At 33.5% G+C, this 24,426-nt stretch overlaps 1 protein-coding gene across 1 annotated transcript; it reads right to left on the minus strand.

Moving 5' to 3' along the window:
* Window positions 1-4,998: 4,998 nt before the first annotated feature.
* Window positions 4,999-7,439, minus strand: LOC131178329 (putative disease resistance protein RGA3). The gene is made up of 2 exons (XM_058143287.1): window positions 7,138-7,439; window positions 4,999-7,090 (listed from the first exon to the last, which is right to left on the minus strand). Exons 1-2 carry the CDS (start codon window positions 7,437-7,439, stop codon window positions 4,999-5,001), a joined length of 2,394 nt encoding a protein of 797 aa, XP_057999270.1.
* Between the last annotated feature and the right edge of the window lie 16,987 nt (window positions 7,440-24,426).

Consider the following 24,426-nt stretch of genomic DNA (forward strand, 5'->3'; position numbering starts at 1 on the left):
GCAAACCAAGAACACAACTAACTAATGCAAAGGTCCACTGCAGTGATGAAAAAGCTAATAACTCAATTATATAAACGCAACAAATTCTGAATATCCATTCCTTACTTTGCAATAGCATCCACTACAGAATAGGCCTCGTGAGGTGCATGGACACAAAACTAACCCGAATCAACTGCTGAACTCTTACCAGGATAAAGTTAATAATCAAAGAGAATTTCCAAGGAGCTTCATCCATCTTGTAATCCAAGAAATAGCAGATTTTGAATCAGATTCAACAAGCAGCTCACAAATATTTCCCATTCTATCCAACATTTGTAAACTTAATTCAATTACCTTAGCAATAGCTAAGAGTTCTGCCTTATTAGCGTCCACAACACCCATCGCACAAGAGAACACATGTAAAAGACCCCTCACCCACCAACACTGAGGGCCCATTTGATTCGCAAATTGAAATCGTAATTAGTATTGGAATGGGAATCAAAAGTGGAATAGTAAATTTTTATTTATGTTTGGTTTACTGGGGAATCAAAATCAAATTCATTTTCAAGATATGATTCTCATATATAAGTTATAGAATCAGAATCAAACTTATTTTGTGCTTAATGAAAATAACCTAAAATTAATTTTTTTTATATTTTTAATTATTATAATTATTTTTATTTTTATTTTAATTATTTATTGTTAATTAATTATATGAAATATAAAATTTTATTTTTATTTTTTATTATAATTATTATAATTTTATTTTTTATTTTTATTAGTTATATGAAAATATAAAAATATTATTCTTATAATTTTTATTTTAATTAATAACATGAAAATATAAAAATTGAAATATTCTTATAAGTACACAAGTGAAATTGAATATTTTGCTATTAACAAAATAACTATTCACATTCCTAAGTTTTAATTCCTTTGGTTAAAAAGTAGAATAGTGATTCCTTTAGCGGTAGGAATCAGATTCACATTTTGTGGAGATGAGAATGAAAAAAATAAAATTTCAAACACTTTTATAAGGAATGAAATCCATTCATTCCCGTTCATGAGTCAATTTTTTGCGAACCAAATAGACCTTAAAATTTAGACCAGCATATAAGATTCCAAAACCGATAGTAAATCTAACTCATACATAAGCCCATAATCAAGTCTAACATGTAACAATAATATATAATCGAGGGAGCCAAGCTCAATCTCTAAATCCGTATATAATCACAATAGTAAATTCATAACATTTGGGGAGTCTAACTCGACCCTCATACAGTCATCTATAAAATATTTTACAGTCCCAAAAAATACACACACGGAGTTCTAAGAGACGACAATATTAATAAATAAAAGATAAGATTGTTATAATAAATCCTGTGGGAAAGGTAGATAGAAGTAACTCACAATAAAACCATTGTTTCTGTCACCTGAAAAAAAAAAAAAAATTTGAACTTACAGATCACTACTTAGTTCCACCGAAAAAATAAATAATTCAAAGGCAAGGTTTGTGATACATAACTTGCTGCCATTCCACTTGAAATATTTTGTTACCTATGGATTCAAAATACATCCATGAAATTATTTTTTAAAAATAATTTGACATGTAAAACTAATTTCACTCATAAATATTTTCTCATAAAATAAATCGAGTAAATATAAAATAATTTCCTACAAAGTATTTAAAATCATATAAAATTAAAAAAACTACATAAAAATAGGGTGTTACATCTTTCTTTCATAGATACACATCCATATGTACATATTTAACTTTATCTATTTTATAATGGCAAACTGCAACTTTTAGGCCTTAAATTTTTAAGTTTTTTTTTTTTTTCTAAACTAAATCTTTATAGTTTTTGTTGCCCCTTGAATTTTTTTTATTTCTTATATTAAACTTCCTAGCTTTTATTATTTTTGACAATATATATATATATATATATATATATATATATATATATATATATATTACTGATTTAATAAAAAAAATTAAATTGACTTACAAATATTAAAACATGAATTCTCTCTCTCTCTCTCTGCGAATTCCACCTTCTCTGTCAACAAACCACAATTCCCTCTAAAAAACCACATTTTCCTAAGCACATTCTTTCCCACTTTAAGCAACAAACTCAAATTAACAACCCATATCAATAAACCCAAATTCCTTCAACAATTTTAGCAAATCAAAAGGTAACATTTTTAGGAAAAAAAAAAAGTAATTACTATTAAATGCTTTATCATCTGGAAGTCATATTGACATATTAACATAAATCATGGTAAGGGATACAGGGGAATAAATTTTCAGTATGTTATATATATATATATATATAAAATTAGGGCTAGCCAAAATTTTTAATGGCATTATGAAATTCGTCCCTTTCTTTCTAGCAAAGTTAAACATATAGTACGAATTTATCATATCATAATTTCCTACTTGAAAAACATTAAACCGCGAGTTTTTTTTTTTATATAATTTTCCCAATAATTATATATTTGAAAAATCTTCAACAAAATATGCATGGTGGAAATTTTAATTGCATTGCTCAAAATACACATTTATTTAACTTAGCTGCCAATTCATTATAAAAAAAAAAAAAGAAAGAAAGAAAGAAAGAAAATGATGCTCCCAAAGCTTGAGGTGTTATGCGCGTATGTGCTAGGTAATATTGGCATTGAATTGGGAAAAAAAAGAAAGGTTACAATATATTAATGCATAAAAGTATAAATATTTATGCTGAATAATGCTAAATATTTAAGGAGAAAATCTCACCGTTGGTCTTCTGATTTTGCAAACGTTCATATGCAAGCTCAAGTTCTCAACTAACGACTGTGCTTGGACCTACGTCTTCTGGCACTTGAGACCAGAGACAAGAGAAATGTCAAATTACCATTAGTGTACATACAACCATAATTTTTTTTTATAAGCAAAAAATTTTATTCAAGCCAGAGAACTGGCCAAAAAAGAACATAAACTATAGATAGAACTACTAAAGAACAAAAGACACGCAAGAGGGACAGAAATCCAGAAAAACAAAACAGCAGAGATGCTAACAAGGAGCTGCAGTGGGCAGAAGGAAAAACACAGCGAGAGATACCAAGAGACCAAAACTCTACCAAATAAAAAGAAGAACCAAGGAAAGAAAGATACCTCCTAGGCTAGCTGAAAAGGACCTGACCAAAACTCTCACGCTTTGAACTCTCTAAATCTCTAACATTTTATGTAATGTAAATAAAATGGGAATGGGAAATTGAAGTGCCCATTCCAAAATGTTATTTTTAATATTGATATCTTTTTTATCAAAATTTTAAGATCCTCCTATATATGCTTTTCTACCATGCTTTTTCAAGTTTTGAAAATTCTTTTATGCTTTTTTACTGTGAAGTTGGAAATTTTCTTTTATGTTTGCGTGCATCTCTATATTTCCATTTACAAGTTTATAATTCATTTCTCTCTATTCCCTCTTCTCTTTTCATAATCATTTTTTCTCCACTGCCCCTTCTTCCTTAGCCTCATAAAACCCATCCTCTACAACATATCTTTTGAAATTCAAAGCAATACATAAAGTAACTCTCTTTTTTGTTTGTTTACTTCTCCACGGTTGGGTATGTGATTTCTTTTTTTTTTTTTTTATTGTTGAGCTATTTCTTTTTTAATACTTGATTAGTATTATTTATGCTTTTATTTTTTTTTCCATTGATCAAATAATATTATTTGTTAAAAGTTTTCATGGTTTTTTTGTTGTTATGTTTTGTTATTAATTATTATCTTCTATTTTTATTTTGCTTTACATTTTTTTTTTGTCTATGAGAATGTTTAAAATTTATGATACTTATTGTTTTATTTTAGTTTCATTTTATTATTGTTGAAGATTTTACTGTCATTTTTTTTTTTAAAGTTTGTTGAATATATGGAAGTGCTATTATATTTTTAAATTTATTATGTTGATCTTTTGTTTATAGCTTCTTTTGAATATTGTTGTAAATTTGCACTTTGGTTCATTAAAATGAGTTTGTCTCTATTTCATTGTTAGCATTATAATAGAGAAGATGATAGTTATAAATCATTTAATGTCTCTTTATAACTTTTTCTTTTTAATACTTTACAAGTTAAGTTTTTTTTTTTTTTTTAAGTGATGTTCTAATTTAATGTTTTATAACTATTACATTGTTAGCACCATAATGGAAATGACTATAGTTAGAAATCGTTTAAAAATTTTTCGTAAGCTTTTGTTTTGAATGCTTTGCAAGTGAAGTTTATTTTTTAATTTTTTTTAGCTTTGCAAATGATATTTTTATTTAATATTTCATAGTAGATCTGATTTTAGCTTATAACAATTATTTTGTAAAAAAATATTTATGTATGTAGATATGTATTTTTTTTTTCTTTTTAGTTATTTGTTTTTTATATTTATTTTATTAAATATATTAAAATAATATAGGCTTTTATCTTTTTTTATTTACTTTTGAATTTTATTTAAATTATAGTATTGTTTATGTGTTTTGTTTTTAATTTGGTTGTTAAAATTAGATTAGTTTTCAATTATAGTACATAGATTTATTGTTCTCTCTTTTTGTGTTTTGTTTAAGTTGTAATTTTACTATTATTTTTTTTAATTGAGTGTATATTTTTGCTTAAATTATATGTTTAAATATGTTGTGAGATAATACAAGTGTAAGCAATTTAAAATTAAAATAACTAATTGTAAAAGTTGAAATAGTACAAAACAAAGAAATTTTTTTAACAAGTAATTTCTTTACTTTTTATGGTATTTAAATATTTTTAAATAATTTTTTCTCAAACTTAATGAAAATAATATTCAATTTACTACAAGTTCAATTTGTTAAACAAAGTACATCTGCTTGATTTAAAAACAAGTTATATATTACGTAAAGAATGCAAAGATGTTTGAAGAATTAAAGAAAATTAAAACGAAATTGACTAATTCTTTAAACCAAAACCATTAGACTTATTTTAAATTAGGATCATAATCTCATATATTAGTTCTTACCTGCTTTTCATATGGGATCGTTGTTTAGCTGCGGACAACCTATGATTTGAAGCTCTGAAAGTGATGACATATTCTGTAGGCACCTTGGTAATTCTCTGAGGTTGTCACACTCTCCAATTCTCATGACTTTTAAACTGTTGGTAGATCCTCGAATAAGCCATTCTGGAAACTCCGCTAATTTTGGCAAGTCTATTAACACTAATTTTTGGAGGCTGAATTGAGTTAGGCATTGATTGTCTTCTCCTTCCTCCATTGTGAAATCAAGGTTTTTGCAAGCATCAATACGAAGAGTATCTAATGCTGTTAGGCATTTAATACTTTGCGGCAAAGATTTCAAGCTTCTACAGTAAGTGATCGCTAAGCTTCGAAGCTTTTTGAGGCCTTGCATGTCTTCAAACAAATATTCTAGATTGTCACACCAGCTAATGAACAAAAATCGAAGAGCCTTCAAGCAACCTATTCCACCCGTTGGTAAATACTTTTGCTTCGTAGTTATTGTAAGCCATCTAAGGTTAATCATGTGCTGTATATCTTTGGGCAACTCTTGAAGTTTATAACATAAAGTTAATATCAGAACTTGCAAACTTTGTAGCTTACATATGGAATTAGGGAGTCTGTTAATCAAACAATTACCATATAAACTAAGATATTTCAAATGCTTCAAATCACCAATCCTTTTTGGCAGTATCTGGAATTCTAGAAAAGCCAAATCCAAGACCCTTAAGTATGGAAATCTTAAGCAGCATGTCTTAATGAACCGTTCACTACAAATCCACCCTCTTGTTCTATTTAAAAAGGAAATGGTTCGCACAGTTTGCGGGATTTGTAAGGATGTAGGAAGATCCTGATCAGAAAGCGATTTAGGATAAGGAAAAAATATATGTCGAACACTTTTGGGAATCTGTTGAGTGCTGGTCATTACAACTGAGCATTCATTTCGTGAGATCGATAATGCTAGATCATGCATTAGATCATGCATTTTACAGTTAACAATACCACGAGCACCTTCAGAAAAATCTTCGAAGAAACATCTAGAGCACAACTCTTTAAAATAGCGCATGCCAACATCTTCTAACTCTTGATTCTCATTGGAAGATTCAATCAGTCCATTTGCCATCCATAAATAAACCAATTGAAGTTCTGTAAATTCATAATCCTTGGGAAAAATTGAACAATACACAAAGCATCTTTTCAAGTAAGAGGGCAAGTGTTCATAGCTCAATCTTAAAGCAGGCAAAATATCATCTTCCTTTTGCTCTAATTTCCATATCTCATTATCTCTTATAAATTCCCATTCACGTTCATCGGTTACAGAGTAAAGCAAAGATCCTAAAGTTATCACTGCCAAAGGAACTCCTTTGCATTTTCTCACAATTTCTTCCCCAATTCTTTTCAAGTTTGGATTTTGTTTTTCTTGTTGTCCTCTACATGCACATTTGAAAAACAAAGACAAACAATCCTGGTGTGGAAGAAGACTCAAATTGTGTGCAGATACTGTGCCCATTATTTCAGCAACACGTTTGCTACGAGTCGTGATTACAATTTTACTTCCATTAGCACCTCCCATTAACAAAGTTTTTAATTCAAGCCATTTTCTAGGGTCCTCGCTCCACACATCATCTAGGATTAGAAAATATTTCGTTCCATCCAAAGCCTCTCGCAAGGCTATTTGCAACTGGTCTATATCCAGATCCATGTATCTTTGACAAGGAGACGCAGAGTTCAGAATTTTAATTATCACCTTTTCTAATTCAAAGACATCTGAAACACACACCCATAGTTTCATCTCGAAATTACTAATCACCCTTTGATCATTATAAACCAATTTAGCAAGTGTAGTCTTCCCAAGGCCACCTATTCCAACAATTGGAATAACGGAGACATTTTCACCATCAACAAATTGTACCAACATTTCAATGATGTTATCTCTAGCTTGTTCCCTCCCAATGACATTACAAGCATCTACAAAGGAGTGGGTCATCTCTTTCTTCCTATGAATGACATGCCTATCAAAAATCCGCTCAGTAAGACCAAACTTAGACTTAAGAGCTACAATTTCATCAACCGTCTCTCTAATCTTCTTTAGTTTATGTCCCATTCTAAAGCGGAATGCAAGTGGATTAGAGCTAGAAAAGAATCGGCGTACCTTCGGGTGGCGTTACCAGACTTGACCACTTTCCTTCTCAAGGCTTCACATTCAAACTCATCCACCACGTCTTCTGCATCATAAAGGACATCTTGGAGCTTCCCCAGCCAAAACTCTATTGCGTGATTGTGAGGCCGCTGCTGTTCAGCCTCCAAAAGCACAGCTTGGATGGCACCCAAGATCTCCCTAATTGTTTCAACTTCAGTTTCGAGTCCCCATGCTAGGAAAAATTCTCGAAGAGCAAGAGAGCCCAACTTCTCGAGAACACCTTCTGCGATGATGAAGAGAAAAGAGTCGGCCATTGTGTTTGGGTAGGGAAGAGGAGAAATAATTTTCAGTCGACAGAAAGCAATGATCAAGGAACTGGTAAGATCCAACAAGTATTCATTTTGAATTCAATAGCCGGCTGCAGCGTAGTTTTCTGAAAGCTGTCTTTGTGTTATTGCCTCGATGTTTCAGTCATGATATATTATTAGTTATGTGAGAACTCTTGGTTTCATCTTGGCTAGTTTTACCACCAAGCACCAGACAAAAGCATCATTAGCAATATGAACTGTTTCTGCATTGAAGTTATGTGAGCATTGAACAGTGCTTTGATTCGGTAGATGCATTTTATTAATATAATTATATTAATATTTACTCAATTTTTTAGACAATATAATAATGTTATAAAATCGACATTATTTATTATCTAGAGTCCATATGATCCGAATGAGTTATTTCATCGATATTAATGGCTGAATTGGCCCATTAACTCCAAGAGAATGAGCTGGGTCCTTTCCATCTACATGGGTTGATGGCAGAAAGCTCAATTAGCGTTCTAATAACCCTAAAATCAGTGTTCATATTTCTTTTCGATTTTCATAAAATGACAATTTCCAAACCAAACATTTCATTCTGAATTTTTATCAAACCAAATATTAAATTCATAAATTGCTTCTGAAAATAACAGATTTATTCTTTTACTTTTTTATTAAGTTACATGTTAAAATTAAAAATAACATATGATATAATACATAAAAAATTAATTTTTTTACATCACATATGTTACATGGGATTGGTTTGGTTTCTCATGGACAAAACAAGTTCAGATTGAGGCATTAATACATTATCACACTTGAATTTTTTGAGATTTATCGATTGTACACATGAACGTATATATACGTAAAAAATCTTTGATCAAGCTTTGATGGGCACGTTTGAAGGCCTCTTCCCAAGGCTTTGGATAGTATTGGCCAAAACAAGACCCCTTCAGTTGTTATTATCAAAATATTATCTATTATTTTAAATTTATTATAAATCTCTAATCAAGAGTATTTATACATGTGTGTGTAAGTTTCTTTTTTTTGTCGTGTGTTATACATTGTAGTAGTTGTTCACACTAATAATTTAATTCTTTATTATAATTTTAGAAAAGTTTCTATGTTAAAATTTATTTTTTTATTTTCTTAAAAATTAATTTCTCGTCTAATTTAAGAATTTATTTCTCTATTTTTTTAGAAATAATTTTTACTTCAACTTGAGAATTTATTTTTTATTATCCTAGAAAATTTGTTTTTCTTGTTTCCTAAATTTTCTAGTTTTATGTTAAATATATAATTTAAGAAATCTATAAGGCTTCATTTGCAAAAAATTTTTATGAGAAAAGAATTCAAATTAATTCCCGCATAATCATGTTATTTTTTTACATGATTTCTATTACTTTTAAAATGAATTTTTTTTTAATTTAAAAAGAATTTATTGCTTTCAAACCTATTAGGTTTCAAATATGAGAATTGATGAAAAAAAAAGAAGAAATAATTAAATTGAATTTTTGTAAAATTTTAGTTTTCAGACAAGCAATAAGAGTAAAATTTACTCCAAAGTAGTTGCCATATATATATTATAATAAAAAATTACTAAAAATTACAACTACAAATAATTTATAAACAAAAATACATTTGTAAAAAGAATTTTTATTTTATGCCTAACAAAAAAATGAAATAAAAAAGATGAGAAAAAAATTGATAAAAAAAATAGATGAGAAAGAAAAAGATAATAAATAAGAAAATAAATGAGAAAGGAAATGATGATAATAAGAAAATAGATAAAAAAGAAAAAATGATGAAAAAAATAAATAAGAAAGAAAAAGCTAAAGAAAATTAGAGAAAAGAGAAGAAAGAAAGAAATGAGAGAAAAAGAAAATAAAGAAGTGAGAAAAGAAAATGAGTAGCGGTTTATATAATTAAGCGAAATAGTAACTAATTTCAGTAATCGATTTAGTTGGTTGTTAATTTTTTAAAAAACTAGCAAGAATTTTCTCTCTAACAAATTAGCAACTGATTTGCAATCGATTGTAGAAATCAGTTACTTACAATAATCGATTTGCAATCATTTGCTAATAATAACTAATTTTAGTTGTTATAAAAATCGGTTATTATTAGCAACCAACTTTAATTAGTTGCAAACAACAATCGATTGTGAATAGGTTGCTAAATTATAGATTATTTTAAAATGCTTTAAATTTATATCCTTTTTAAAAAGGCTATAATTTAACAATCGATTCACAATCGGCTACAAAAATCGATTACAAATAGCAACCAATTTGCGAATAATTGATTACTAAATTATGGAGTCAATTAAAAAAGGGCTCTACAATTTAGCAATAGACTACTATTAACAATTAATTTTTTAATCGGTTATTAATTGTATATTCAAGATTTTTCTAATGTCAACTTGCAACTGATTTAGCAATCAATGATTCATGAATTGGTTGCTAAAGTTTTGATAAATAACTATTTTATTTAAAAAAAAATTCACAAATCAGTTATAAAATTGGTTGCTATTAGCAACCAATATTATTCAATTGCAAATATGCTTCTTTTTTTTTTTTCAACTATTGAAAGCATAAAGATCAGAAGAGGATATTCTGGTTCTACCCCTTATGCAAAGTGATGTTCTTTGGGATATGCCTTTATTCAATATTAATGTTCCAACCTTAGGTTTCTAATTTTGTTCCAATGTTACATTTATAGTTTTTTTTTTTTTTCCAAAACTATTTCTTTTCATCTAGGCATTTATGTAATTGGTGTTCTATATTTCGTTCAGGTTTGAGAAGATATTAAGATTTAAAATTCTATTTTCAGCTACTATTTTAAACAATAATATCCATTGGTCATTATAGTATATTTACACTAGAAAATTATCTTTGAATGATTTAGTCAGTTGAACTTGATATTTGTTGTCTTCTATCAGCATAGTAATTACTTACTCATATGATGAGCTTTTAATCTTTCAATCTCAAGCTTTTTCCTGCTATTGCATGCCTTTTTTTTTTTTTTTTTTCTTGATAGGCAATCAAATTTTATTAAAAGAAATGGAGGTGGAAACACCAACCAAAAGGAAATAAATTACATGAAGCAAGCCCAAACATGATCATAAATCAAGTAGTCAAAAAGAGCAGGGCAAAAAAAACACAAAGGGACAATAACAATGAACCAAAATTAACAGAAACAGAAGGCACAAAAAGAGCCAAGTAAAGAAACCATACTAAACTTTGGCCGAAACGCAAACAGCTTGTTGATATTTAAAAATAAGCTAAATTGGAACAAAAATGATCTAAGCAACAAGTTGAGCCTTAGAAAGGAGAGGGTTGACAAGAATCTACCATGCTAAACTGACATGTTACCAAACAGAAGCTCCAACTAACTGAACCAACATTCTATTTCCAAAAGTCTCAACTGCGCCAGAAGAAAAACCCAAAACTGGATGAAAAGACGAAGTAGAGAAGAATAGAAGGAAAGTTTCAAGCTAAGAGTTCAAGAAAAGCTCATGTCCTTGTTGATTTAATCAATTAGCCATGTCTTCATCAGTGTGCAAAAAGGATAACCTAAGTTATTTCCTACGCTTCAAAGAGTTTCAAGCCTCCTCAGCAACGTTAAAGGGAACACTCCCTAGATTGTTCGATATCGCTGCCTTCTTATGATAGAAGTTCATCCAATAAATATCGCTAACATCAAGATGAAAGGATCTGTTAACCAAAAGATTATCACAAACATTTAACTCAGTAATAGATTTTTTTCTTTGGTTGCCTCTTAGATTTCTTTGCCATTTTTCCTCCACTATTTATCTTCGATGAGCAATCTATGAGGTCAGAAAATATTTTGCTTTTCCTTCTCTATTGCATGCCTTTATCTTCAGTGTTTTCCTTGTTGTATCTTACAAATGCATCTTTTAGGTCTTAAGTTTTTATTTTTTTTCTTCTAAATTAAGTCCTTATAGTCTTATTGCCCCTTGAATTTTTATTATTTTTCTTATACCAAGCTTGATGTGCCACATAATGACATGATATATGATGGCCCATTGACCATGTCCAAAAGCAAGCTCATTACTTTGCTTGCTTGTACTTAGAATTAAAGAAGTTAGGCTGGACTTAGTAAGTTCATGGGACATGTGAGATGAGTGCATATTAAAATATTTGAGCTTAAGTTAAAATAAAGATAATGGACTGATTATGAAGAAAACAAGTCTATATGTGTGTAAAAGGCCCCTATTTGCTGTTTGAAATTGACCAAGTCAAAGAAATTAGAAAGAGAACGAAATATCTTTCAAATAAGGAAGGAAATAAGGTTGAAAAGTCACCAAATCTCCTTAAATTTGTGCATCACTATATGGGCAAATTTTTGAAGTTTTTTTTTTCAAAAATTCAATATTATTTCCTATTTAGAAAACTATTCAAACTCCCTATTTAGTAACCTTGCTATCTTTCCTTTATAGTGCTTGTAATCAACCTATATAAAAGCCAACTCTTATAAGCTCAAAGCATTTTGAATTTTAATCACAATAGCAAGTGCTACTTCTTCTTTCTTATCAAACATTATTTGTTTGTGGTGAAATTTTGACTTATCACTAGATTTCCTTGTGTGGCGTCATCATTGAGATTATATTCTTTGTGGCGAGAGTACTCTTATCAAAGTCTATATTCTATAGTTATCTTCTTTATTTTTATCTTTATTATTATTGTTTCTTAATTCATAAAATACCAAAAAGAAATCATTTCTTTTTCTGTTGAAGTTGATTTGGTTAGTATATTGCTTAATCTTGGCTTATTTTTTTTAGTGATTCTAAGTTATTTCTTGTTCTTTAAATCATTCTAGCAGAATTCTTATCTTTCACAACTAATCAATCTCATTCTCTCTTTCACAACGCACATCAGTTTGATATCAAAGCCTTGGTTAAGCATCACTTTGAAGCCTTTGGAGTGCAAACACATGAGAGAGTGAACCAATTTGTCCTTTAATCGAGTGAAACACTTAGTGAGTTTGATTGTGATAGCAACATGTCTGATGAAGGAGAGGTGCCTCCACCAGCTCCAGGAGGTCTCACATTGGATCAAGCACATATACTGAGACTTGAAAGACAGTAGAATGCAATGCAAAAGCAAATTGCTCATATCACTCAAGCTTTGGCAAGACTAGTAGCACTCTAGCCACAAAGAGAGTGCAATGGTCCTAGGCAACAAGGGGGTGGTGATGATGATGATGAAGAACCTGGAGTTGAAGAAGGTGCTTATGATCAGCACCTGCCTAGGCGTCCACATGGCCAAAGAGACAACATTAAGATAAAGATTTCAACCTTTTGAGGTACCAGTGTTTGCTAGTTTTTCAACCACCGCACGTACACGGATCGCTAACAAGTAATAAAGTGATGAGTAAAGTATCATTCTCACGAGGAATATGATTAGTAACTACCAAACTACACAGTGATTTTGACTGTTTAGGCTATCAAATAATGAGGGAGTGAAAGTTGTTTATTTTAAACACTAGAATAATAAACTTAAAATGAAATAATCTATTTTGAAACAATTCTGGAATTAAGATTTCACACTTGAATCTTACTATGGATGTTATCTTGGTTATTTACTAGATTTAGAATTGTTTGCCTTAATAGAAATTAATCCTAAGATATCCTAAGTCCTCTCTCAAGGCACCTAGGGTGTATTTTAATTAACTTAAACCTGACTTTCGTAGCGATCAAATTAATTAAAACCCTTTAAGGTCTTTAACCAGTTTTGAAATTCCACAAAGGTAATCAGCCTATGTCTAGGTCAGAATTCCCAGGTTCAAAATCTTAATTTTCTAAAATTAATCTTCACCTTTCAGTCCTTCAATTAATATCTATAATCAATACTAAGTGGGTATCAACACATAGCATGCATTAAGATCACAAGAAATTAAATTAAGAAACAAATCTCAAATCCAATAAATAAAACTTAATGTTTATCCATAATAATGATTACAAGCATTACTCTCCCAATTCCAGAATATGAAAACTACTCACTCATGGTGAGTTCAGCAAACATCATGATAAAAAGGTAAAGACAGTAAAAAGAAATCATCTAGAAGAAATAAAACAATAAAAATCCGTTTAAGGAAATGGAATGAAAGAACCAAAGAGGGCTTGTAGCTTCTATCTTGTGGAACTTCGGCTGAAGAACTCCTCCTTGATACTGATATTCTTCTCCTCAAGACGGCTAAAGAGAGTGCATAAGTGAGCACTCTTTGAAACTCCTAAAAAACTTTGTAAAAAGATTGATCTCCTTTTTCTTGATGTTTTCTACTTCTATTTATAATAGCTATTCTAGGGTTAGGTCATTTTTTAGTCCAAAAAGCCTTAGGAGTATGATTTGAATGTGTACACGAGCGAAAATTCGGGTTAGAAAACTGGTTGCCGCATGGTACACGGCCCGTGTGTCACTAAACGGCCTTGGACCGTGTAACTTATTGGAGCGAAATGGCGGAGTCTTGCATTGGAACAGAGACTTACACGGGTTTGCGTTGGCTACACGGGCCTAGTTACACCACCTGTTTATTTTTGTTCTCAGGAAATTCTTCAAGCTTGTGCCCGACAAAGACTTACATGGGTCCCTACAGATTACACGGGTCCAATTACACAACCCGTATACTTTTGTTCCTCCATTGGCTCTCTGGCTTTCATCTGGCAGAAAGTTACACGGGTCTGTGGCTTTTCTTACACAACCCGTGTACTTTGTATCAATAGTAATTCTCAGTCTTTTGACCTCTCCAAGCTTCCCTTCGCACTCCTATACTCTGAGACTTCATCAAAACACCTGAAATACTGCAGAAACATAGAATTAAGAGCTTAACAATAGAAATTACAAAAACTAATGAAATAAACTATAATGCATAAGATTACTTACCTAAATGCTATGAGATAGTATACAAATGTGCTTAAAAACATCTATACAATTCAAGGATATCAAATACCGCCAAACTCAAATTTTTGCTTGTCCTCAAGCAAAATAAAACTCTATTTTAAAACGCATTTCAGGGGATAACTTAGGAATATAACCAACAATTCAATAAGCACATGATTGAACTCCTCCAATCCTTCATACCATTTACCCTTTTTGAAGGCATAAGGGTTCTAATAGCTGCATATTTGGAACTTCACCTCCTTTCATGGTGTTTTGACTAGTTATTCCTCTGTGCAAAGCTATTAATAAAGTCACAAATCACTTGTTTTATCAGGATAAACTTGAGAAATACTTACTCCCTCAAATTTGTCTCTATTATGGATAATTGTGATGAAGTGACTCAATTCCAACTCCATAGGCATATCTCAATTTTTTATCTCCACTAATGTAGCATATACTTTTCAAAAGATCAAAAAGTCTTTAAAAGGGTTGTAATGGGGCTAATAAATAATGACTTGGTTGCCAATGAAAGGTTTTTAGGTAATACAAATATGCGGATAGCATGTGTGCATAAAGTATCAAGTATAATAAGTTTATTCTACTGACTTTGTATGGAGATGAAGGGTTTTTATTTTTATTTTTTTTTTTTAGTATGCCAAGCATGCTTCCATGATACTTATCTTGGGACTTATTCTTCTTTTTTTTTTTTTTTATGTTCCTTTTGTCCTCTCCCCCAAACTTATTGCTTTTGCTAGGTTGGAAAGGCAAATTTTTCTTTGATTTTAATTGCAAACTTGCACTTTTTCTTAAATTCTACATCCTCTCTCCATTTTTCTTTTTGCACTTAATATACTTTTTACTTAAGCATTTAGCTTCCTCAAAAGGGTAGGTATGTGTTTAGGCTAGGGGCTAGGTCAATAATTATGGGTAAACAAGGAAAATTATATAGGTAAAAATATAGGCTCAAGTTGGGTGCAAGGGACATATTGTGACTAAGGGTGGCTAAGGCTTAATTAGGTTATATCAAAGAATGCCTTAATCATTTCTTCATCAAGCATATGCTAGGATTTTGCTTTGATACGTCCAAGAGATATATTCTAGAGTTGGTGAGGCATTTTCAGGTTTGTTTATATTTCAAGAAATTTCTCCTAACTTCACAAGTTCGATGTGACAAATTAATAGTTATGAAGGGGTTTAACTTGTCTAGTTCCACTAAAGAGATTAGGTTTTTCACAGACAACATGTTAAAATCCCTTTTTGCCTATCCAGATACGTTTATTCCTCTATCCTGTGGAGTCCAATTATTAGCTTACTAGAAATTAGTTCTAGTTATAAGTTTCATAATTCAAAGTTCAAAATTTTCAAAAAAAAAAAAATTTTTCAATATTTTTCTGGAATTTTTATACACAAGAATAATATAGCTGAAATTAAGCAATGTAATGATATGCAAGACATGAAATGCATTTGTACCACCCCTCAAAAAAAAAAAAAAAAAACTCAAATCGGACATTGTCCTCAATGTCAACATAATATGCAAAATTAGATAAAACCGTACAAAAATAATAAGAAAGCATATTATTTATTAAGCATGGAAAGGTTGGACAAAAAGCAAATAAAAGAGACCTATGATTGAAGTGTAGGACTAAGGTATGCAAGATTTTACAATAAAGAACCTATCCTATAGTCCTAGCTCTAAAAGGTCTCTGATGGTGATGATGGCGACGCTGGCTCCTCTTCATCGAGCCTGTCCATTAGCATGTCCAGTTTGTTGTGGGCTTCCTGGAGGCTGTCCTCTATTGCTTACATCCTATTGTTGATGGTGGTCTCCATACGCTGTAGGTATGCGAGTATAATTTATTTAAGTCATTTATGGAAAACATCAATTTATTTGAGGTTCTGCAAATTTTATGGAAAATCCGACAGAGTGCCGGCTAAAAATAGAGAAAACAGTTCTTTGGAACCTGTGAAAACACTTCCAAAATTTTCAATCAATCAATCCCAAACTCCATTTCATCAACAAAATCTCAATATTTTTCAACAACATTTCCATTTCTCAATCATTCATTTCATATGATATTTATGTAAAAGTCATCAATAAATATTCACTTTTTTATTCATAAGCACAATTTTCTCTATTTACATCAATACCAAAATACATTACATAAGTCTTAATTACACATGAGAAAATAAAAGTTAATTACAAAATACCCAAAATGAAACCTAGTGTCCTACCAATGCACTGATGTCGGTGAGGTGACACAGATACTATGCAGAGCTACAGAAGGTCTCACCCAGTCTGTGGTCTACTAGGCTCTCGGTCGGTCTCTCCAGAACCTATGCATGGCAAAAGCAACGCGCTAAGCAATAATGCTTAGTGGTGCCAATAATAAAATAAAAAAGAAATAACAGAAAATAAATATGCAGTGCATGTTCTGATGTCTTATGTAGACAATTTTTCGATCATTATTAGTAATCTTATTTATTTTATACTTGTTATATTCATAATTTCATTAAATTTATGCACTTCCATTTTTAGTTGCCCAAGTAACCTATCTTTGGATGATCGAATCGATAAACGTAACCGCACCGGGTATCAAGTACCTCGGGCTGTCACACCATCGATCACATATGTATCTCCCGGTGTGCAACAGAACAGCTAATGAGCTGTAATAAATATTAGGCACAAGGCCAAGTATCATCACAATGTTAGAATGGCTAAAAGCCATAAAATCATAGAATGGCACAATGCCATGTGCAGTACTGCTGACTGAACCCTATTGGCATGCCAACCTATCCAAACGAACCTTACTAGGTGTATTAGGGCATGTTACGCTTTTAAATTGTATAATTCTTGAAATTTAAGTTTAAGTGTTACTATTTATTTCATTAGTCAACTAAAATGTTGACTTTTGCATGGGCAATAGGTTCATTAGTTCTAATACTCCCAACATACCACATTTTGCATTCTAAAGTTGTTAGTATTGGTTGCCAATACCATTTCTAAGCTTAGTGCTAGTTATTCAAAATTTTCAAATTTCAAGCCTTGTGTTTACTGTTCCATTGGTCATTTTTACAGTAGGAATTTGGCAAAGTTGTCAACATGAAAGTTGTTTCTTATTGTATCTAGTTACATTTCTTATTTTGAATCACTCCATTTGGAGTTTTGTAGCTCAAGTTATGGCCTAAACACCATAACTGGCCGGATTGCAAACTTTCCAGATTTTCTGGACTGACCAAATGTATTGTGTTTTGTGCAGTGACTGCAGGTCACTTTTTGAACATGTTATGGTCAAAATTTGGGTTAGGTTTCCCCATGAAAGTTGTAGGTCTATATCTTAGCTTTCTGGTTGTAAAATTTCAGGTCAATTGGACCTTTCTACACTGAGTTATGACCAAATGAATAGACACTGTTCATTTGGTCATTTTGCCCAAGCAAAATGCAAGTCACCCAGATTAGGGCAATTTTTAGGTCAACTTGGTTTGGTTTTCTGGATAGGGTTTCTATACCAAAGTTGTGCCATTATGTGTCTAGTTTCATATCTAATTAGCCTTGCACCAATTGAACCTCTACAACTCCATTTATAACTGCCCAAACCTGCTAGACTCATGCTCAGTCCTGCAGGTCAGCCAAGGCAGCTCACCCACACTCAAATGCCAAGCCTCAACTCACTTCATTTCCTCATCATACACATTCAAATGGTCACTAATTGACCATTACAAGGTTAATGAACCATCACATGAGCAAACCCTAATGTTGTTCAAGTGTCCACATTTTCAAGGTTCATTCATGCATCACACTTGCATTTCACTTACTCTTATATGTTCAATCACTCATCTCATGCTATGGGCAGCTCATAAACATTTTACTTCAAGTAACTTCATCAAACCCTAACCATCCCTAGGCTGCCCAAATTGTAGGGATGAATATACATAAGTTTTATTTTGTTTTTCTTACACTTTTCCACTTATCTCATGCCAATAAACATGAATTAAGTAAAAGAGATAGGAGATTGGACACTAACCTCTTTGAGCAGAATTTCTAGGCAACAAAACTTCAATCCTTTCTCTTTTTTTTGCTACAAGTAGCTTCTCCAAAATGTGGGAATGATTTTTAGTGAAGTGAGTTTAGGGTTTTGTGGGGAGGAAGCTTAGGAAAATCAAGCTTTAAAAGAGAAAATGGAGAGAGAGCTTCTTGGCTATGGTGGACGGGAAATGAGGAAGAATAGTGCAGTTTTTTTTCATTTCAATTTTCTGCCCATTTAACTCATTTTAAGTGGTTTATGGACATGTGTCACTATGTGATTGGGTGAGAGTGCTTAGTGACAGAAGCATGAGGTCAAAATTGCAATTTTAATTCATTTTCTTTTTTTTTCTTTGCTACTCATTTTCAATTCAATTTTTAATAATATTTATTCATATTTTAGATCATAATAATTATTTACTTAACTGGAAAACTCGGTCAAAAATTATCTCTGAAGACGAAATGACCAAAATGCCCTCCATTTGGCTTATTAAGCCAAAATCATCTATACCGATTGAAAAATTTTTGTAAGCCTTTTCTTGGCATTTTAATGCCATAGAAACCTCAATGACTCTTCTATAGAGTCTCAAAAATTATTTTATGAAATTTCTCCAGGGTTTAGGGCTTCTAGTTGCGAGAACCGCAACTTCCCACTGGGTTACCCATCGCTAGGGCACCGACTCATTTAACTTGGTTGTATTTTATTTCTAAAATTTTTCCTAAATTTTTCTTATTAATATTTGAGTTAATTATGGTTCCTCACTTTAGTTTAAATATTTTTCCGGACGTTCTAGCTGTCCGAACCGATACTGGTCACTGGAACAGTAGAATGTACTGAGTTGCTACAGGGAGGGTGTTACAACTCTTCTCCTCTAATTTAAATTCCGTCCTCGAAATTTACCTGATGCAAACAGTTGAGGGAACTGTTGTCTCATCGTCTCTTCACTTTCCCAAGTGGCCTCCTCGGTGTTGTGGTGCCTCCAAAGCACTTTCACCAGTGGAATCTGCTTATTCCTCAACTTTTTCACTTCTCGAGCCAGGATCCGTATGGGTTCTTCTTCATATGTCAAATCCGGTTGTTCTTCAATTTCTTCCATGGAGATGACATGTGAAGGATCTGAGCGGTATCTTCTTAGCATAGATACGTGGAACACATTGTGGATCTTGTCCAACTCTGGTGGTAAAGCTAGCCTGTAGGCCACTGGACCCACACGTTCAATGACTTCATATAGGCCAATGAACTTAGGGCTTAACTTACCTTTTCTTCCAAACCTCAGTACCTTCTTCCACGGTGACACCTTGAGAAACACTTTGTCGCCAACCGTATATTCTATTTCTTTTCTCTTCAGGTCAGCATAGGATTTTTTTTTTTTCTGAGGCAACCTTCAGATTGGCTTTGATTAGCTTTACCTTCTCCTCAGTCTATTTCACCAGGTCTGGCCCTACTAGTTTATCTTCGCCTAATTCAGTCCAGCACACTGGAGTTCTACATTTCCTCCTTTACAGTGCTTCATACAGGGCCATTTGGATGCTAGCTTGGTAGCTATTATTCTATTCAAATTCTGCCAGTGGGAGGTATTTATCCCAACCTCCCTCAAACTCAATGATACAACTCCTCAGCATATCCTCAAGGACCTGACATATATTTCATGTTAATATTATCATTTCAGTTCAATATTTGTATTAGTTTAATTGGTTTCAATTGTTTACCTGGATTACTCTGTCTGATTGCCCATCCGTCTGAGGATGGAAAGCTGTGCTGAAGTGGAGTTGTGTACCCAAGGATTCATGTAACTTCTTCCAAAATCTCGATGTAAACCTTGGGTCTCGATCAGATATGATGGAAAGTGGAATTCCATGCAGTCTAGCTATCTCACTGATATACAATTCTGCTAACTTCTCCAGTGAGTAGTCAGTCCTAACTGGTAGAAAGTGTGCTGACTTCTTCAATCTATCTACTATCACCCATACTGCATCATGCTTCTTCTGGGTGAGAGGTAGACCACTTACAAAATCCATGGTGACCCGATCCCATTTCCATTCAGGTATGCGTATAGGTTGTAGCAAATCCGATGGAACTTGATGTTCTGCCTTGACTTGCTAACATGTCAAGCATTTAGTCACATAGTCAGCTATGTCCTTCTTCATACCAGGCCACCAATACTGAAGCTTCAGATCATGATACATTTTTATACTTCCTGGGTGCATAGCATAAACACTGGTGTGTGCCTCTTTCAGAATATTGGCTTTCAATTCCCCATTATCTGATACACATACTCTTCCTTTGTAGTACAGACACCCATCTGCTTTCACTTCATAGTCAGTTTCTTTCCCCTTTGAGATTTTACTCACAGTAGTCATTAATTTCTCATCTACCTTCTGCCCATCTAAAATCTATTGTAACAGTTTTGGCCTCACTTGCAACTCAGCCAAAATAGCTCCATCTCGAGCCAAGGATGGACTGGCATTCAATGATCTCAAAGCTGTGATGGATTTTCTGCTCAAAGCATCTACAACTACATTTGCCTTCCTAGGATGGTAGTCAATCACACAATTATAGTCCTTCAGGAGCTCAATCCATCGCCTCTGTCTAAGGTTGAGCTCCTTCTGGGTTGGTAAGTATTTCAGACTTTTGTGGTCTGTGTAAATGTAGCACTTTTCACCATACAAGTAATGCCTCCATATCTTCAGTGCGAAGATAACTGCTGCAAGCTCTAGATCATGGGTAGGGTAATTCTGTTCATGTGGCCTTAGCTGCCTGGAAGCATAGGCGACCACCTTCCACTCTTGTATCAATACACACCCTAACCCATTATGAGAGACATCACTGTAGACCACAAAGTCCTTTCCACGACCTTGGTCAGTTAACACTGGTGCCTATGTCAACATAGCCTTCAACTTCTCAAAACTGGCCTGACACTTGTCATTCCAGTTAAATCTGACATTCTTATGTAACAATTTGGTCATTGGAGCAACTATTAAAGAAAATCCCTTCACAAATCTTCTGTAATACCCAGCTAACCCCAAGAAACTTCTGACCTCAGTTGTATTTTTGGGAGGCTTCCATTCCATCACTGCTTCTATTTTCTTGGGATCCACCCTAATCCAATCAGCTGACACTATGTGTCTAAGGAATGCAATCTCATTCAACCAAAAGTCACACTTGGACAACTTAGCATACAACTTCTTTTCTCTCAGGGTTTGCAAAACAATACTCAAATGCTCATCATGTTCTTCACTGGTCTTGGAATACACCAAAATATCATCAATAAAGACCACTACGAACCGATCTAGGTATGGATGGAAGATACGGTTCATAAGGTCCATGAATGCCGTTGGTGCATTTGTTAGGCCAAAGGGCATCACCAGAAACTCATAATGCCCATACCAGGTCCTGAATGCAATCTTTGGCACATCTGCATCCTTCACCCTCAACTGATGATACCATAATCTGAGATCAATTTTGGAAAATACTCCTGCTCCCTTCAACTGATCAAACAGATTATCAATTCTAGGCAACGGATATTTGTTCTTCACAGTCATTTTATTCAACTGTCGGTAATCAATACATAATCTCAAATTTCCATCCTTCTTCATTACAAACAGCACTGGAGCTCCCCATGGTGACACACTGGGGCGTATGAACCCCTTATCCAGTAACTCCTGTAACTGAATTTTCAGTTCCTTCAATTTTGTGGGTGCCATCCTATAAGGAGCAATAGATATTGGTGTTGTACCTGGCAGTACTTTAATAGCAAATTCGACTTCCTTTTATGGTGGCAAGCTAGGCAATTCTTCAGAGAACACATCTGGGAAGTCTCTTACTGTGGGTATGTCATACAGATCTGGCTTAGCCTACCTAGTATCCACCACATGTGCTAGGTAGGCTTCATAGCCTTTTCTCATCAGTTTTCTTGCAACTGTGACTGAAATGACATTGGATAAGAAATCTGTCCTTTCCCCCACAAATGTGATACCATTACCCTAAAGAGTTTTCAAGGAAATTCTCTTCAATTTACAATCAACCATTGCTTGATGACGTGACAACCAGTCCATTCCTAAAATCACGTCAAACTCATGGAAAGACAATTTAAACAGGTCTGCCAAGAATTCATACCCCTGAATCCTTAACGGGCAACCCTTGTACACTTTGTTCACCACTACACTGTGGCCCAATGGATTAGTGACCAGGATGTCTTCGTCACTCTCCCCTACTAATATCCCCCTTTCTATGGGGAGGTTGATGCAGATGTATGAATAAGTGGATCCTGGATCCACCAATGCATGCACAGATGTATTGTAGAGGGAGAACGTACCCCTAATGACGTCCGAGGCATCTTAGTCCTCCTAAGCTCTTATGGCATAGGCTCTAGCAGGTGCTCTAACCTCAGGCCTCTTTGCTGGCTCAGATACAGGTCTCTGTGATGATCCCACTGCCTCAGATTTGCCAGATTTCCTACCCTTTATGGTGCAGGAGCAGGTCTGTCTGCTTGTGTTGGAGCAGCTATAGCAATTCTGCGTGGACAGTTCCTCAACTGATGCTCTATCGACCCACACCTTAAGCATGCACTATTCACTCTCCAACACTCCCCCTTATGCCACTTCAGACAATGTGGACATGCAGAAAAAGCTGGGGCTGGTCCCCTGAACCCCGTCCCTAGAGAGCTGCCCACTGATGGTGTGGACTGACCTCTCCTAGGGGTGAACTATGGTCTGGGCTCCTGGGACTGACCCTGACCTTGTGGTTGACCTAAACTCTGTACAGGTGGACCTTTGAACTTCTTCCCAGGTGCAGGAGATGAACTAGACTAACCTGGGCCCCTCTTCTGCTGTCTCTTCCTTCTAGTCTGCTCACTTATTCTAACATTTTTAACTTTTATTACAGCTTCTACTAACTTGGTGAAGTTTGTGATTCCCAAGGCAGTGATCATTATCTTTATGTTGTCATTTAGCCCCTCTTCAAATCTTTTACACCTTTCGGCCTCATTAAGGACTATCTCCCTTCCATAGCGACTCAGTCTCACAAATTCCTTTTCATACTCTGCTACTGTCAACTGTCTCTGCCTCAGGTTAATGAACTCTCTTCTTCTCTCTTCCAGATATACACTACCCACATACTTCTTCTTGAATTCTGAGAGGAAGAAGTCCCAAGTTATTAATTCTAGCTGCACTTCACTAGAAACTGTATCCCACCATTGGTAGGCATCATCTTGCAACAGAGATACAACAGCTTCTAGATTTTGCTCTGGAGTGCAGTGGAGTTGTTTTAAAACCTTTCCTGTTCTGTTCAACCAGTTTTTGGCTGCAACAGAATTATCTTCTCTCTTGCCAAAGAAATCCACTGCTTCAAATTTTCTTAGTCTTTCTAGATGTGGTTTCTCCTGTGGAGGTGGTGGTGGTGGTGGCATTACCCTAGCCATTTGTCTGAAAAACTCGGCCATTTACTAAAACATGGCTTGTGGAGGCTGAGCAGGCTCTGCTGGAGCTGGTGGAGCAGGTTCTCCCCTACCCCCAGTCTCAACTACTGCAGGTGGAGCATGACTCTCTACTTCCTCCTCAACTACCCTCTGAGATGTGGGGTCCATATTCTATTCAAAATAACAAAGACAAGCAGATCTGTATTAGTGTCACCTCGACTCTTACAAATACAATGCATGGTATGGACTCAATCTAGGCCCAGAAACGCCTAAATCGTGCTCTGATACCACTAAATATGACACCCCTTACCCATCTACAGTATAGCCGAGTATGATATGTCACATAGTATACCGGAACACCCTATTTTATTTTAATCCTTTTTATCCTTCCTTATTTATTTTTATCATAGCTATGAAGTACAATTGGTGAAGTATAATTTATTTAAGTCATTTATGGAAAACATAAATTTATTTGAGGTTTCACAAATTTTATAAAAAATTCGATAGAGTACCGGCTAAAAATGGAGAAAATAGTTCTTCGGAACCTGTGAAAACACTTCCAAAATTTTCAATCAATCAATCCCAAACTCCGTTTCATCAACAAAATCTCAATATTTTTCAACAAAATTTCCATTTCTCAATCATTCATTTCATAT

This window comes from Hevea brasiliensis, chromosome 3 (assembly GCF_030052815.1).
Source record: "Hevea brasiliensis isolate MT/VB/25A 57/8 chromosome 3, ASM3005281v1, whole genome shotgun sequence".
Taxonomy (NCBI): domain Eukaryota; kingdom Viridiplantae; phylum Streptophyta; class Magnoliopsida; order Malpighiales; family Euphorbiaceae; genus Hevea; species Hevea brasiliensis.